Source organism: Oryx dammah, unplaced genomic scaffold (assembly GCF_014754425.2).
Source record: "Oryx dammah isolate SB20612 unplaced genomic scaffold, SCBI_Odam_1.1 HiC_scaffold_17, whole genome shotgun sequence".
NCBI lineage: Eukaryota > Metazoa > Chordata > Mammalia > Artiodactyla > Bovidae > Oryx > Oryx dammah.
Genome location: NW_024070201.1, coordinates 33,384,819 through 33,401,775, shown reverse-complemented (window position 1 = coordinate 33,401,775; position 16,957 = coordinate 33,384,819). Strand labels below are relative to the sequence as shown.

General features: G+C 47.4%; 1 protein-coding gene across 3 annotated transcripts in view; it reads right to left on the bottom strand.

Moving 5' to 3' along the window:
* Nucleotides 1-16,957, bottom strand: part of GRAMD1B (GRAM domain containing 1B) — a 186,336-nt gene that overhangs the window by 92,090 nt on the left and 77,289 nt on the right. The window contains exon 1 of one of the 3 annotated variants that reach the window (XM_040258246.1): nt 7,372-9,798. The exons of the other annotated variants lie outside the window; for them this stretch is intronic. Within the exon in view, the coding sequence (XP_040114180.1) occupies nt 7,372-7,394 (23 nt within the window). The 5' untranslated portion in view covers nt 7,395-9,798. Of the gene's footprint in view, nt 1-7,371; nt 9,799-16,957 lie in introns of those variants that run through there. 3 annotated transcript variants of the gene reach the window in all.

Sequence of the window (16,957 nt, the reverse complement as noted above, 5' to 3'; positions counted from 1 at the left end):
GTTTTGGGCTGTGTGATCTTAGAACAATCATTTTACCTCTCTGTGCTTCACTTACTAATTTATAAAACCTACATAATAATAGTACAAAGCCCACATAGTGGCCATGAGTTAATATGCAGAAAACACTTAGGCTCCTCTGTCCATGGGATTCTCCAGGCAAGAATACTGGAGTGAGTTGCAGTGCCCTCCTCCAGGGGATCTTCCTGACCCAGGGATCGAACCTGCAACTCTCACATCTCCTGCATTGGCAGTAGGTTCTTTACCACTAGTGCCACTTGGGAAGAATTATTATATAAGTACTAGCTATTATTATTAAATCTTTACCATCATCACTATTACTATTAAGGTGCTTGGAACAAGACGGCTAGCTAGGATGGAGCCAGTAAAAACATCACTTCATTGTACCTGAGTGGCATCTCTATTTGCCTAAACTAGGGGCAAACTTTGAGTCAAGGGCCAGATGATAATTATTTCAGTTTTGGGGGTCACAGGTCTTTGTTACAACCCCGCATCTCTGATGCTAAGGCATGAAAGCAGCCACAAACAATACATAAACAAAGCTTTATTCATGAACACTGAAATCTGAATTTCATAATTTTTACATGTCATGAAATATGACTCTTCTCTTGATTTTTTTCAACCATTTAAAAACAATTTTATGAACACCAAAAACATTCTTAGCTTGCCATCTGTATAAAAACAGGCAGCAAGCTGAATGCGGCTCTTGGCATTCACACAAGGTCACACAGGGTCCTCCATGGTATCGCAAATTAAGGCCCTTGTTCTACAGGCGGTAAGAATACATTGTAAGGTTTTGAGCAAACCTGCGCCCACACCCACACTCTCATAAAAACAGCTGCGGTGGGCATCACTGGTGTCAATAATACCTCCCTTCCTACCATCAGAGGCCTACATCTCCCAGCTTTCCTGCAGCCAGGCAGGGCCACGTGACTAGTTCTGGCCAATGCACCAAAAGGGCAATGACAGTGTATTAGCTTCCAAGGGGAAGCATTCAAGAGGCATGCTCCCTCCCCTGCAGTGCTTGTGGAGGAGGTGCCAGGAGATTCTACAGCCTGGATCACGGAGCTAACCACACAGAGGATGGATCCCTACAGAGTTTTCCAGAATCTCGGGAGGACACGCATGGTCAAAAACTAACTTACAATGAGAGCTGAGGTGCTGAGTTTGCGGGTGGGGAGTGGGATGGTGGTTGTCATCACGGCATAACCTAGATAATCCAGTTTAATTCAACAGCTTTCTGCAAATACCCACCAAAGAACAGCACTAAGGATAAGTAAACACAAAACCATCTAGCCAATACCTTGTTTATCATATGACTTCTTCTTGATGGCTCATTTAGGAGACCAATGTCCAGACTTCTGGACAACTGAGCAAGAGATCAGAAGTATTCTCTTCCTCAAGTCCTGTCATGAGAAACCCTAAATCATCTCTTCCAGCAGTAAAAGGCAATGACAACAAGTCTCAGAATAGCCAAGAAGAAGAGTTTCTAGCCAGCAGCAAAGACTCTCAAGTGCTCATCATCTGATTTGTTTGACATAATCTCTGCCATCCAGAAGCTTACATTTTCATATAGTGAATCTCTTTCTTCCTAAGTAATAATGATGATGACACAACAAAAAACCAAAACAAACATAAGGCAAATAATGTTTAGTACTGCTTATTTCAAGTCACATGCAGTTTCCCAAAGTAGAAAAAGAAAAACCTGGGTAAGAGGTAGGGGAAAGGCCTATCCTTTTAGGAAATCTGCAGAGTCAGAAGATTTGGTCCTTGCCCTAAGCTCTCCTGATCACTCAAGGGATTTAATGTCTATATGATGAGTACTCGGTGCCCCAGAGTTACCAGACCATGGGAAAACGCCACTTCTCCCATCCCACCAAGTAATAAGTAACTCTCACGCTGTTAGCAAGAGGTGTTCCTGCTGGGGGATGTTTGTAAATGAATATTTAATATTTTCAAGTGAAGGTTTATTTTCAGTGTCTCCTGCTGGCTAAAGAAGTGCACCAATGGCGCACATCACAAGTGACCTGCTCTATGGGGACTGTGGCCTTTTTTTAAACCATTGGTCAAAGAAAGCTGAGAGACCCTCTAATCTGCCCAGCACTGTTACTTAATCCCACTTTCATGACGGCTACACCGGGGGCAAATGGAAGTCACCTAACAAGCAGGTAACGCAGCAGGTCAAAAGGTGATGACAAGGACTTCCCTGGTGGTACAGTGGATAAGAACCTGCCTTCCAACACAGGGGACACGGGTTTGATCCCTGGTCTGGGAAGATCCAACATGCCCTGAGCAACTAAGCCCACGCTCTAGAGCCCAGAAGCCACAACTATGTGAGCCTGCGTGCTGTAATCACTGAAGCCGGTGTGCCCAGAGCCTGTGCTTTGCAACAAGAGAAACCAATGCAATGAGAAGCAACTGCAAGAAGAGTAGCCCTCACTAACTGCAACTAGAGAAAGCCCTGTAGCAACAAAGATCTATCACAACCAAAAAATTAATTAATTAAAAAAAAAATTTTAAGGTGGTGACAAGATTCAGACTTCTGAGTTGTCTTTCCAGAATCTCCAGTCACTAAGCAACCCCAATCTTGACTGCAGCTCACCTCCTGGTAAACGTGAGAAGAGGTGGGAAACTCAGTTCTAGAGTGGGTGGCCACTCCCAGAGTCCTCCTCCTCTACAGCAGACCTCACAGAAAGGACCTTGAAAGATAAATACACATCCTGATCACAACACTCCAGAAATCCCAAACTTTCCCTTACATCTAATTTAAATCTTTCTTGTTTCAACCCAACCATTTCTTCCTTCCCAGGTCTAAACCAGAGCTGAAGAAGGAACAAGGCTCCATGTGTTAATAGATTTGAAGAGAAGGCACAGACTGGACCAGTGACCTTGTATCAAATAAAATATGGCTGGCCATGCATCCCCACGAAAGATGGAGGCGTGCAGAACAGACTCCCTTCCCAATTACCCGGTAAGAACATAAGTGACTGGGTTCTCTCACACGGCATTCACATTCCTAAATAAACAGCGTGAAGCCACATGACTGCTTGCTCACCCACTCAAACACAGAGACGAACTCGAAGTTCCTCTCCACTGGGGACCAAGACCTGGCCACAGAAATGCTTCCCCCAGCTACACGTCAAGACCTAGGCTCTGTCTCAACTCTGTTTTTTTTCACTGAATGCAATTCTTCCAGCGCACTGATTTTTCTGAAGGTCTGTCACAGCCCTTAACAGATGTGAGGACAGAGAATCAAGACAGATGTCACTTCAGGCTGCCAAGCCCTGTGGAGACCAAAACAATCTGTACAGGGCGCAGCCTCATCAAACTGGAGACTTTTTTAGTGACTGAGTTCCTAAAGCTCTGCAGGAATTAGGAACAGCTTTATATCACTCATAATGTAAAAAAATTAACCACCACGTAGAAGCTAAGGAGGACTGGTGAAGTGGTCTTTAAATAACTTCCTTAGTTTCCAAATTACGTGTGCTGCAATTCTGCTTGGGCACAGCCCTATCTATTTGTGTATGTACCTCCTCTCCTAGGGGGGCTTCCCTCGTGCCTCAGATGGTAAAGAACCTGCCTGCAATACAGGAGACCCTGGGTTTGATCCCTGGGTTAGGGAATATCCCCTGGAGAAGGGAATGACAACTCACCCCAGTGTTCTTGCCTGGGGAATTCCATGGACAGAGGATCCCGGCGGGCTACAGTCCATGGGGTTGCAGAGTCAGACACAACTGAGTGACTAACAGACACTCCTCTCCCAATCTCCTCCATGTCACCTTCACCTTGCTCACCAAGTCAGCAGGAGATGGAATCACAGAATCATCTCTCAAGAGAGCCTAAAGCCCCTGGCCCAGGGAGAAGGAGGTTGGACTGCAGGGAAGATTTCTAGCTCACGATCCAGCAACTTGTCATTCACAGACGTGGATCTTGATCAGCTTTTTCCAAAAGCATCCCCTGTGATAACCTTGTAACTCCAATAGGTGCAGTGTTAATGCTGTACAAAGGACAGCATCCACTCACCTAACACTGTCTGGCCTTCACACCACCACTAAGTGCTAATCACTTCAAGAAGTGTCTCTGCCACCCCAGCTGAAGTCAATTCCAACCCCCTCTGAGTTTCCAGAGTGCTCGATGTTCACTGCTTTAGTACCTACTGACTTGCTCTGTAGGCTGTGTGTGTGTGCATGTGTTTGTGTTGAGGGGCATCAGGTCTCATTCTACTGCTGACGCTAAGTCACATGAAACGTCCTTTCATTTTTTCATCCCCCACAGTACCTAGGCACAGGACTGTGAACACAATAATTACTTGGCCAGCATTTGTAGAATGAAGGGATGGATGAATTATGAATTTACAGACCTTGGATCTTGCTCTCTAGAGAAGTGGGTCCTACCAGATACACTGTGCTGTTGCTGTGACAGTTGCAAAACTAAAATAATGGTCAAGTAAAAAAAATTTGCATTCTGGCTTTTCACCAACTAGTTGCAAGAATTTAGTCAAAACCCTTTATCGCTCTGTAGCTTAGTTTCCCTAGCTTGAAAATGGAGATGCCAGCCACTTCATGGCATTATGGTGAGGACTGGATGGGATAATACATTTACATACACTTTTAAAAGACTAATAAACTAACAACAACATCAACACAAAAGTAAGGCAAAGAGACAGCAAAACAGAAAAAAAAAAAAAAAAAGCCAATATGTGCACGCTCAGTAGCTCTCAGTCATATCCAACTCTTTGAGACCCTATGATCTGTAGCGTGCCAGGCTCCTCTGTCCATGGGATTCTCCAGGCAAGAATACTGGAGTGGGTTGCCAAGCCCTCCTCCAGGGGATCTTCCTGACCCAAGGACTGAACTGGTGTCTTCTGCGTCTGCTGCAATGCAGGCAGATTCTTTACCCACTGAGCCACCTGGGGAGCCCATATATTCACATGTATATACACAAAATACAGAAGAAAGAACAAGTGAATCACTGGGAAAAATTCCTGCAAATCCAAAGCCAGACTTGTATCTGTACATCTCGAAGCAGGTTACTTAACCTCTCTGTCTATTTCCTTGCTCTGTGAAGCGGGGGCCTTAATTGTAATTCTACATGACTTAATACATGTAAAGTGCTTCATACGGTGCTTGACATACAGTAAGCACTCAACACGTTAGTTTAATCACTAACACATAGCAGGCATTTCAGAAATGTGTCTAGAAATGGTTCAAACATTAGAGAGTTAATTCATTCCATTATCTTCCATAGACAGAGTATTATCCAAAACAAGGCAGCAAATGTATCTATCCCCTTGTTTCCGCCAAGTCCTGCCATTGGGAGAGCAGAGAATACCCCGACACAAGATCGTACCAAACGGAGCCGCATCTCCAGCCCAAACATGCACAGCACAACTACAGGGTCTGGCCCCAGGGCCAAAACAGACCGATAAATCTGTACCTAATGAGATGGTGAATCATGGGGTCTGAGAGTCCCTGGGGCAGACACACACACACACCATTTCCCTATCCTGCTAACATTATACATTATACTTGGCTGAAAAGGACAAGGTTACCCCAATTATAGTTCCTAGCCTAACGCTGCACTCTGATTGAAACGCATCAAGAGATACTGGAGGCAGATTTTTAAAAGCAAACATCTCTGCATGTCCCCAAGGGACCAGCCCGGGCTGGGCAGAGCAGCACTCTGCGTTAAAATGATGTCTCATCTTGAATGACAGCCAAGCACCCCTTGGCCCCGACCCCAGCGTGCTGACAGCAGGGGCGCGGGGGAAGCTGAGTGATCTCCATGACGAGCCAGCGTCCCTGCTCTCCGGGCAGCACCCAGGCTCGCCTTGGAGGCCTCATGCAAGTCATGGGCCCAGCTCGGCTCTGCTGGGGAATAAGGGGCCAGCTCTGGATGCTAACTGGGCCTGCTAACCCTGCCAACCCAGGAGGAACAGGGAACCTGGCCCCAGGAAAGCCAGGGTAGGAAAGGCACCACAGTACCCTCACCTCCCTTTCTCAAACTCAGAGGGGGGCTTTCCTTGTGCACAAGAGCCAATACACGAGCAAGTGAAACCAAATGCTGAGGAGCAGAAGCTACAGGCTGGGTGGTCACTGCTGTGTACCAACTGCTCCAGACCTCACAGTTGTGAAGGGTGAAGCCGCCAGAAACCAAGTTCCTCCACTTCCCTTCCACAAAGTATCTTTTCTAAAGTATCTTTTCACTGAAGGACCCTCTTCCCTAAAGGAGGAGGGGCCAGCTTAGAGTGACTCTTCTGGGGTTTAAGCTGGGGGAGGGGGGTGTTGGGGGAGGGGGTGTTTCTGCAAAGCCAGATGTGGCCAAGAGCCAGACCGGGACTCTCTGCATTAAACAGCTCAATACCCACCCCAACTCACCCTCCATTCCAGAGAGGTGACCCAACACCACCCCACCCAGGACCTCCGGCCACAGGGAGCACTCCAAAGCCTTCTCCTCCTCCCACCTCCACAGCCTTCAAGGATAAGCTCCATCTCCAGCCAGGGAATCTTCTTCCTTGGAGCTGCACACGCCACCTTGCAGGGAATGGCGAAGTTTTCTGAGCAAAATCTCCAGTTGCTCAACCAGAGAAAAAGCCAAGTCACCCACCCATCTGATTCAAAGGAGAAGAGGGAGAGGTAAGGGTTTTATTTTTAAAATGGAAAGCAAAAATATTCTGAGGACTTCGGCGGCTACAGTACAGATACCCACACCCCAAGTAAGAGGAAGAAGGGCTTGCAAAGCCCCAAGGTGTGTCCGTGGTGGGCAAGGGACACCAGGCACGTTAGAGGTTAGAACCTGCAACACCCCCCGCACCCCTCTCTTCTCTCTTCTCAGAGAGAAGCCTCTAAGAGGTCAGAGACTGCTCACCAGCGGTGAGAGTGCCCGAGGAGCAGGGGGATAAGGGCCCCCTGGGATGCTGTCGGGAAAAGAAAGTCTGCACCACCAGCTTAATGCTGACATACGGGATCCTGTGAAAGGTTTCTTTATCCAGTTCCCTCAGCGTTCGCCAGCCCTTGGCCCCCTCGAAGTTGAAGCCTCTTTTTCAGCTGTAGTTTGATGATTCTCTCCACAGCCCCTCAACTTCCACCAAATGCCTCCCCCAGGAAGAGGCTGGCAGAAAACACTGCAGCAGTGCAGAAGCTGGGGGGTGAGCCAGAGAGGGCAACCCAACTTTGCAGAGTGTGTGGACCCCACCTTCACCCCTCGATACCCAGCTTGGAAGAGGGGGCCTATCTGAAGGAGACCTCTCCTGAGGACACGGAGGTGCTGGGGGAGAGCAGGGGTGGGGGCAGGAAACACTGGGGTGAAGAAAGACAGCGGCAGGGGGAGCTGCCTGTTCCCTGCTCTACTCACCAGGACAGCTTGAATCCTTTCATTAGTACAGTCACGATAATCCACTGACCGTGTCCTTAGCATCCCGGGCACAGCTCCGAAGGTCCCAGGACATATTTGAAAAGATGACGAAGTCCCAAAAAGAACAGAATCCCATGAAATGTGACTTGAACCCAGAAAAAGAAAGGCAAGATAGAGAGACAGACACAGAGAGAGAGAGGCAGCGCCAGCCAGAAGAAGTATTCCACTGTCTTCTCTCCCTCCCTGTTCCCAGCTGAAAGCTGGGCGAAGAGGCAAAGGACAGCTTCTGCAAACCCAGCCCGGGGCTGGAGCTGCCTGCCCGCCCGCCCGAGTGGCCGCTGCCACTGCCAGTTTCTGATGAGGATGGGCACGGCTGGCAAGGCTGCAAAACAAGCCCTGGAGTTGCTGTCAACAGGCAGGCTGGCCGGCTACCTCCCACCCTCTCCTCACACCAGCTCGGAGCAGCCTAGGGAAAGGACCCCAAGCAGAGCCCCGGGAGGAGAGCAAAAACAAGTAGAACCTGCACCTCTCTTCCCCCAGGCGGCAGCTCCCGCAGCTCCATATAATCTCCTAATCAATGCAGTACCCAAGCAAAGCCCTGCCAGCCACTTCCGCCCATTTAAAGACACAGCACACGTTTTGCCCCAGGATGGCAGGATGGGACAGAAAGTCAGGGAGAGGGTGGGAGAGCGATGTGGATGCCGGAGAAGGAAGAGGACAGGGCAGAAAGGTCTGAGAACAAGTGCTTCCCTGAGCATCCATCAAAGGGTTAAAATGCCCCACGCCGGAAGTGGGAGGGGGGCATGGCCCCCAGGCTCTCCGTACGGATCTGAAGCTGAGCCAACTTAAGAGGCCAGGTGCCTTGGTGTCCTAAGGCAGATGAGCTGCCTGGGACCACCTTAAATAGAGTCCTCACCCTTCCCCAGCAAGACAGGGCTGCGAGGTCCCCAGCAGTTCACAGCACTCAGAACTCTCAGTTCTCTTCCCTGCTGGGGACATTGCCTTTCTGGGCTCAGGATGAGGCAGCTCCTTGTGGTGGCCCAGCAGCGCCCCCAGTCACCTGGGTCCGGGAAACCTTTTAAGGTGGCCACAAAGGCCTGGTGCAGGATTTAAACAACATTTTATCATCATAGAGGGCCCCATGAAGATCCAGACAAGACCCAGCATCAAGTGAGGAGGGACAGATTTTTCAACATCAACTCGAACACTGGACTCCCAGAAAAAGGAGACATGACTCTTCTTACAATCCTCCAAGCTGAGGTCCAGGAGTTCCAGCCCCAGCAACTCCTCTGACCATGCCATTCTCTTTTGTCCTCCCCTAGATTACTGACTATCTGGGTCAGTAATGCGGATGGGTGAGAATGAACAAAGAGGAGATTAATTATGACATAGCAACCGTCAACTGAACCATAATAAGGCTTTACCCTGTAACTTGCCCCAAAGCAATCAGGATATCCATTTGTGCTATAGGCACACCATCTACACTTGACCCTCTAAGGTGACACTTAAGAAAAACCAGAGTGCAGATAATTACTTGTTCATGATCTGCCTTCCTCCTTTTAGATGATCAGCTCCATGAAGGCAGGGGAAGTATATGGGTTCAGCTTTATCTCTCCAGTTGAGTAGGAATACTTGCCCAGTAGGGGTCTGATAAGCCAGTGTTTAATTGAAGTGACCTCATTCAAACCTAACTCAAGCACTGTTGTCTCTCTCCAGTGTCCAGATGGTTCTGCAGAAATACTGGTAAAGATATCCTTGGGTGATGGAATTTCTTTCCATCCATAGTCCCCATATGGGACACCACACTGAAACACTTACAAGACTTCTGAAGACATCTGCGGTTATGTTTCTAAAGCTCCTTGAGCTTGTCCCTAGGCCATACTGTCAGCCTAGGTATTATAGGGATGCAGAAGATTCCAGAAGTGCATACAGTTCTCCTTTACAACTGAGATAATTCTCTCAAAGGACTTTCCAGGACCTGTGACCCAGCCCCTCCGCTAATGTCACTTAGAGCACTCCAGGAAAATACTCTCATTCTGCCCATCAACTGCTCTGATCGCAGGTGACACATAAAACCTGAATCAAAGCTTTCTAAGCATTACACTAGAAACACTATTGTAATGTTCAAATTCTTTAGCTTTTACCCTTTACCTATTATTTTTCAAACTCCCCTTTGGTTCACAATTATTAAGTAAGACTTTACTGAGGGCAAGCATTATCTCACTGAAAACTCACACATATTATGCAGTAGTTAACTCTCATTATTTTCCAGGTAATACAGCTAATGGAGAGGTGCAAGACAAGACCTGGTAAACTAGAGTGTAGTGTCTTGATTTGTCTAATGCCAACCAACAAGCTGCAACCTTGGGATTTGAATGCAGGCATGGCCAACTCCAATATCCAGTCTCTCGACCAAAATGTATGTTGATGAAAGAAAAATCTTCTCCATCATCATGCTCCCAGAACAAAAAGAATCCAGGCCACAGGTAAAAGGAAGACTGAATCAAGCTAGCCTCCTCTTCCTTTAACTGATGAGTTAGCTGGCTTGCATGTCACTGTGTTTGTGATGTGAGCACCCTGAGCTTCCTCATTCAGTATATGTTCCCTCTTTTATCTTCTCATAGAGGACAGTCTGTTTTGTATGGTTTGAAAAGTTCCCTGACCGGTAAATTGTCAGCACCGATGTAATTCTACATTCATCTGTGTATGATCAGGCAGGTGCGTTAGACTCTCCTGTTTCTGCCTGACTGCAATCTGGCTGGCCACTCCTTGATACCCATATTTCAAGAAGGGCAAGAATTTCCAAAAAAAAAACTAAACTCAGAAGGCTTCTATTTCTGGCAATATGATAGACTAGATATCCTGATGGTCCTTCCTGCTAACAACTAAAAAATGCTGCATAAAATAAAACAGTAACAAAGAAAAATTCTTTTCAAAAAGCTTGATGAGCTATCAAAACAGGAATATTTAGAGGCACAAATGTAGTGAGTGCAGAAACCCAGAAAATCAAGGGATGCCTTGAGGATACATTTTTAGAACCTGTGAAACTGGGCTTTGGTTCTGATGGCCTCACAGAGTACATTGGACAAGGGACAAAGTCAAAAGCCCACTTGTGTGAGGCCATTTCCTTCTCCAGGGGCTCTTCCTGACCCAAGGATCGAAGCCGGGTCCCCTGCATTGCAGGCAGATTCTTTACCACTGAGCCACCAGGGAAGCCCTATGTGAAGCCAAAAGCCCGCTAATTTGAGAGGTGCAAGAGAAGACTTGGTAAAGCAGGTCCTGCCAGCTAAACTCTCACCACAAGGGTGAACTTGAAAGAGATGGTGCTGCTGAGGATATAAAAGGAAAACTGTCTTCAACCTTGACAGTGAGTGAATGAGGAAGGAAAAACAATCTCCCCGATAAGTCATAATTACAAACGGATCCTCACACAGATTGTTGCCTAAGAATTTCCTAAGCAATTCACCAAAAAAAAAAAAAAAAGTCCAGAAAAGGAAGGCTGTAACCACAGTAAGATTAAGACAATATGATCATCAGCGTTGTCCACAGAAAAGACAAGATTTTTCTGAGAGAAGACTGCATAATATATGTAATTGGACTGTGTAATAACTGGAGTTATTCAGAGTTTATTTTTAAAATTCTATAAATTAATAAGAAAAAAAACACAATGAGAAAAATAGACAAATGATTTGAATAAGCATTTTCAGAAGAGGAAATGATTAATAAATATACAAAATGGTGCTCAAGTTTATGAGTACTTAGGAAAATGCAAATTTAAACTTCGGTGAGATACCACCTCATACCCAGATGACTGGTAAAATTTTAAAAATCTAACAAGGACTTTGGTGGTGGTCCAGTGGTTAGGACTTCACCTTCGAATGCAGAGGGTAAGGATTCGATCCCTGGTTGGGGAGCTAAGATCACACATGCTTCAAGACCAAAAAACCAAAACATAGAAACACTATTTAAAGAAATTCAATGGAGACTTCAAAACATGGTCCACATTTAAAAAAAAAATCTTTTGCAATTTTTTTAAGGAATCTCCACACTGTTCTCCATAGTGGCTGTACTAGTTTGTATTCCCACCAACAGTGTAAGAGGGTTCCCTTTTCTCCACACCCTCTCCAGCATTTATTGCTTGTAGACTTTTGGATTGCTGCCATTCTGACGGGTGTGCCGAGGAAACCAGAATTGAAAGAGACACGTGTACCCCAATGTTCATCACAGCATTGTTTATAATAGCCAGGACATGGAAACAACCTAGATGTCCATCAGCAGATGAATGGATAAGAAAACTGTGCTACATATACACAATGGAGTATTACTCAGCCATTAAAAAGAATACGTTTGAATCAGTTCTAATGAGGTGGATGAAACTGGAGCCTATTATACAGAGTGAAGCAAGCCAGAAAGAAAAACACCAATACAGTATACTAACACATATATATGGAATTTAGAAAGATGGTAATGATAACCCTCTATGCGAGACAGCAAAAAAGACACAGATGTATAGAACAGACTTTTGGACTCTGTGGGAGAGGGAGAGGGTGGGATGATTTGGGAGAATGGCATTGAAACATGTATACTATCTGGTAAGAAACGAATCGCCAGTCTATGTTCGATACAGGATACAGGATGCTTGGGGCTGGTGCACGGGGATGATCCAGAGAGATGATATGGGGTGGGAGGTGGGAGGGGGGTTCAGGATTGGGAACTCATGTACACCCGTGGCTGATTCATGTCAATGTATGGCAAAAACAATATAGTATTGTAAAGCAAAATAAAGTAAAAATTAAAAAAAAATCTTAATAAAATAAAATAAAAGTCTAAGTCTAACAATATCAAGGTTGGAAAGGAGCTATGCGAGTGTGTGTTAGTCTGATTCCTAAGGAAACTACTTGGTACTATGCAGGCAGGCTGAAGACATGCCTCCCCTAATGTCTAAAGTCAGGGCTCACATGAGAAACTTCACACAGCACTGAATGTGACAACATGGTTTGCAGGGACCCCCCAAAACACTGGGGAAAAATGCCCATCAACAACAGGACGGAAAATTAACTGCTGTTTTCTTGACCTGGGATAGTATACAGCAATATGTGCCTGCATGCTCAGTGGCATCCAACTCTTTGTGACCTCATGGACTGTATGGAGCTCGCCAGGCTCCTCTGTCCATGGAATTCTCCACGCAAGAATACTGGAATGGGTAGCCATTCCTTTCTCCAGGAGATCTTCCCAATCAAGGGATCAAATCTGCGTCTCCTGTGTCCCCTGCACTGGCAGGTGGGTTCTTCACCACTGAGCCACCTGGGAAGCCCCAGGATGTAACAACAGCATACAGAAAATGTATAAATTACTGTCACATGCAAAAAAATGGATGAATCTCAGGAACAATGTTGAACAGAGGAAGTGAATCAGAGAAGAATACCTACAGTATGATTATATATATATATAATATATATATAACACATAATAGATGAAAGTGAAAAGTGAAAGTGTTACTTTTGCCCAAGTAACAGTTTTGTCCAACTCTTTGTGATCCCATGGACCGTAGCCTGCCAGGACCATCTGTCCATGGCATTCTTCAGGCAAGAATACTAGAGTGGGTTGCCATTTCCTTCTCCAGGGGATCTTCCCGACCCAGGGTGTCTTCTGCATCGCACCCAGGTCTCCTGCATTGCAGGCAGATTCTCTACCATCTGAACCACCAGGAAGCCTGAGATCGATAGACTGAAGCCAGACATTTTACAGCCATATAGATAGAGAATCTGTATAAAGAGATACTCTGTACCCATAAAACGAAAAGTCACGGGGATGACACAGCCAACATTTAGGGAGGTGGTCACCTCCATCGGGTGGGACAGTGTGGTCAGCAGGATGGGTAAGAGGTACAGCTGTGTTCACCTGGCACGAGCCTTTGCCTATTTTTGTGAACAGACTTGATAAAAGGGCAGGACGGTGGTGGGGGAAGGACTGACAATGACGACCTTCTGTGTTATATTCATTTTCCAAAATCTCAGTTCAAAAAATTGATCTTCCCAGTCTCACAAATATTCACAAGTTGGCTGCGTGCCCAAGGTTCGGTTCACAGAAGAAGGTTGGTTTACATGACTCTAAGCTTCTGGCTACAGTGGTTCCTTCCAAATGTTACTCGGTTTGGAATGAAGGCTGGAAAAAACTTCCTTTCTGATTTTAGCTGCCCTGGCTCCCTCCTGGCCCCCAGGAGCCTGAGGTCTCACCCACCCTCGTGCTGTTCCTCTGCTAACCCGACAATATCACAACTGGACTTTCTGCCTCATCTGTGAGTCAGGGCCAGAATGGTGAGAGGGGCCTTTCAACCAGAGCACACAGCTGGTGACCAATAACCGGACACCCAAGGCCCCCAGCCAAGAGACGCCTTGCATCTGTGAGCCCAGCGAGAACTCAGCCCCGTGACTCCCACCTCCCCACCGGCAGCTCTTTCCTCTTTCCGGCAGCAGACACAAAGGCCTCCTTACGACCTTGGGAAGTCACTGGGAGTGGAGCGTATCTGGAGCAGAAAATAGATGGACAACGTGGTCCCCGCAGGCCTGCCTCTCTCTTGCTCTCGGATCTGCGCTGCCCTCGCTCTGCCCCTGCTCCTGAGGAGCGCCGCAGTTGCAGGGCAGAGCCACAAGCCTCCAGGAGCTGGCAAAAACTGGGGCAGAGCAATGCTGCAGTCACACGCTGGGGAGACAGAGAGCTCCGCGCTCAGGCAGGGGGAGTCGTCAGGCGCCCAGAGTGTTATATTTAAGGAGCATTTTGGAGGTCAGGAAGCTAGCGGAGAGGAGCAGCGGGGGGAGGGGGAGCCTCCTGAACACTTCAACAAGCCTCCACACCTCTTCCTCCAGCCAGAATTCCACGCTGCGGTCAACAGAGGCTGTGTGAGGGGACGGCAGATGGCCAGAGCTGCGCCCATCAGGTGCTCCCCACCACTTCCCCGTCCCTCCTCCACTTCGCCCCCCTCCTCCACTCTCCTCTCCCCACCCTCTGCCACTATTAGTCACTGGCTCTGGGGTGACGGTGTGGACTGCAGGCATTGGCCTTGCCCTCTGGTTGGTCGGCACCCAGCCCGGAGCCTCCTGAGCCTGCCCCACCCCTCCAATGCGTGGACCTCTGCCCTCAAGCCCCGCGGGCCACTCTAGGGAGGGGCGGCTCAGGCCACAGAGTAGCTGGGGTAGAGAGGCTCATGGGGAAGGCCAGCCAGGCTCTGATCATTTGAAGGATGCTTCCTTCTGCCTCTGCACCCCAGGGATTTGTTTAGGGTGCTGGACAGACAGACTCACCTCCCCACCTCACCCCTAGCCTTCTTTGCTCCTCCTTCATAATCTGCTAATCCAGAAGGTTCTTCCAGGCAACCAACAGGATGGACAAGGTCAAAGCCAAGCTCTGGTAGGCTTCATCCCACCCCCTCTTCATCCGGACCAGAGAGGAGGGAGGGAGACGGGATGGAGGTGGGCGGCTAGGGGTTCCACACACGGATGTCTGTCCAAGCGAGTTTTGGACGGCCTCCAGTGCGTTAGGTCTGGGGTTCTCACAACAACCCAGTGAGGTGTGACTAAACCACACTGGATGGAAGGAGAAACTGAGGCCCTGGGAGGCCTCGTTCTGATCCTACTCCCAACCCTGAGATAAGGTGGGGGTTGGTGAAGACAGCAAAAGCTAGGGAGCAAAGCCCTGTGCCCAGAAACCACAAGGGCGTCAAAACTGTCTGCGCTCTCCAGCCCAGACCCCTCTCCCTCTAATCCAGGCCAGGATGGGAGCTGCCTCCCCTGCTCTCCTGGAAACGGAAGCCAGTTAAGTTCTCCTTCCCTGTCTGCTGAAGCAGCTTTTGACACCCCCTTCTCCATGATTACTTCCTGGCTTGATGAAAGGAGACAGGACCATCCTGGACCCTGCTCTATATGGCAATGAAAACCCCAAAGGGGACTGGACTCCTGCTCTTTATCCTGCCTTCCACTTCTCCTCCAAAGTCCCTCCCTGCTTTCCAAACCTGCCTGCCTGACTCAGTGCTGCTTTCCCTGTAGGGCTCCTTCATCAGGGGCTTCCCTGGCGGCTCAGTGATAAAGAATCCGCCTGCCAGTGCAGGACTCGTAGCTTCGATCCCTGAGTCGGGAAGATCCCCTGGCAGAGGAAACAGCAACCCACTCCAGGATTTTTGCCTGGAGAATCCCATGGACAGAGGAATCTGGCGGGCTTCAGTCCACAGGGTCACAAAAGAGTAGGACACAATTTAATGATGAAACAACAACAACTCTTTCATTAGCGGGTCCTGGATCACAACTCCTGCTGCTGCTAGACAGAAGGGTGGCCTTTAGGAGGTAAATGCCCTCCTGTCGGGAAAGATATCGCACACCTCGGAGAAATCCCACCCCCCCAGGAGAGGGGACCGTGGCCTCATTTCACTCCTCATTTTAATTACACTCATAACAAAAGGAAACATGTCTGCTGCCAGATGGAAGAAACAAGGTAGATTTTTATTTACCCACCCTGCTCCTTCCTGGTTTATTCTCTGGAGAAATTCGGGATGACTGATGGTGTCAGGGACCCTGGAGAATGCACATCAACATCCTCAGGTTTTCTCAGGGAGGGAGCCCAAGCACCCATACACCCACAGCCAGCTGCTTCCTGCTCTCCTCCCACCAAATGGAGATTTCTCCTTTCTCAACTAAGTGACATATGAGAATTGCCATTAACAGACAGCTGAATCAAGTGTTAACTCATTTTCACAGTGGAAGTCTCCAGGCCAAGGACAAGCCAAGAATCTCTTGCTGGCAGAGAAACTGCTTGCTTGTTGAGAAGGACCAGCAGAGAAAAGCTGCATTCTTAACTGACACGGGCCTGACACCAGTCCTGGAGATATGGTTTTGTGGTTCAGCACGAGGATTCTGAAACTAAACTTGAGTTCAAATCCGTACTGAACAAGCCGCGTGACCCTGAGCAAGTCACTTACACCTCGGCTCTATCTATAAAAAAGCGATGGTGTCAACAATCCATGAGAATGACACAAAGCATGATATAATATCAAGTAAGTGCTCAACACTTTTTAACCCTTATTTTGCTTATTCTCAACCAGGGACCGCAGACCACCACTACCCACTGCAAAAGAACCACAGGTTCCATTCCTATGCTTCCTGATCTACTTTTTCTTCTTTGCCAAAGTTTCTCACGTTTCCTATTTTTTGGGAGATGTTTGGGTGGTTTTATTTTGTGATATTTCTGTTAGGTCACTCAGCTATTTATTCAACAATAACTGTACTCATTGAGAGGCTAATGTGTTCATAACCCAGGCAAACCAAGATGATATTTCAATGATCAATCCAATATCATTCTTGAGCTCTAAGAGTTCATAAGCTAATAAGGAACACAAGGCATGGACAATAAGTAGTTATAATAAATCTAACATAAAGTTTAAAGTAATAAGTCCCATTAGAGAGACACAGCTAATCAGAACGGCAGAGTATTTCTGTTTTTCAAAATGAAGATAGGTTTGTAATCATTATGCCAATTTTTCAATCAACTAATGAGTAACGGTGAATGTTCTCAGCTAAGCCTATATTAAATCTGTGAT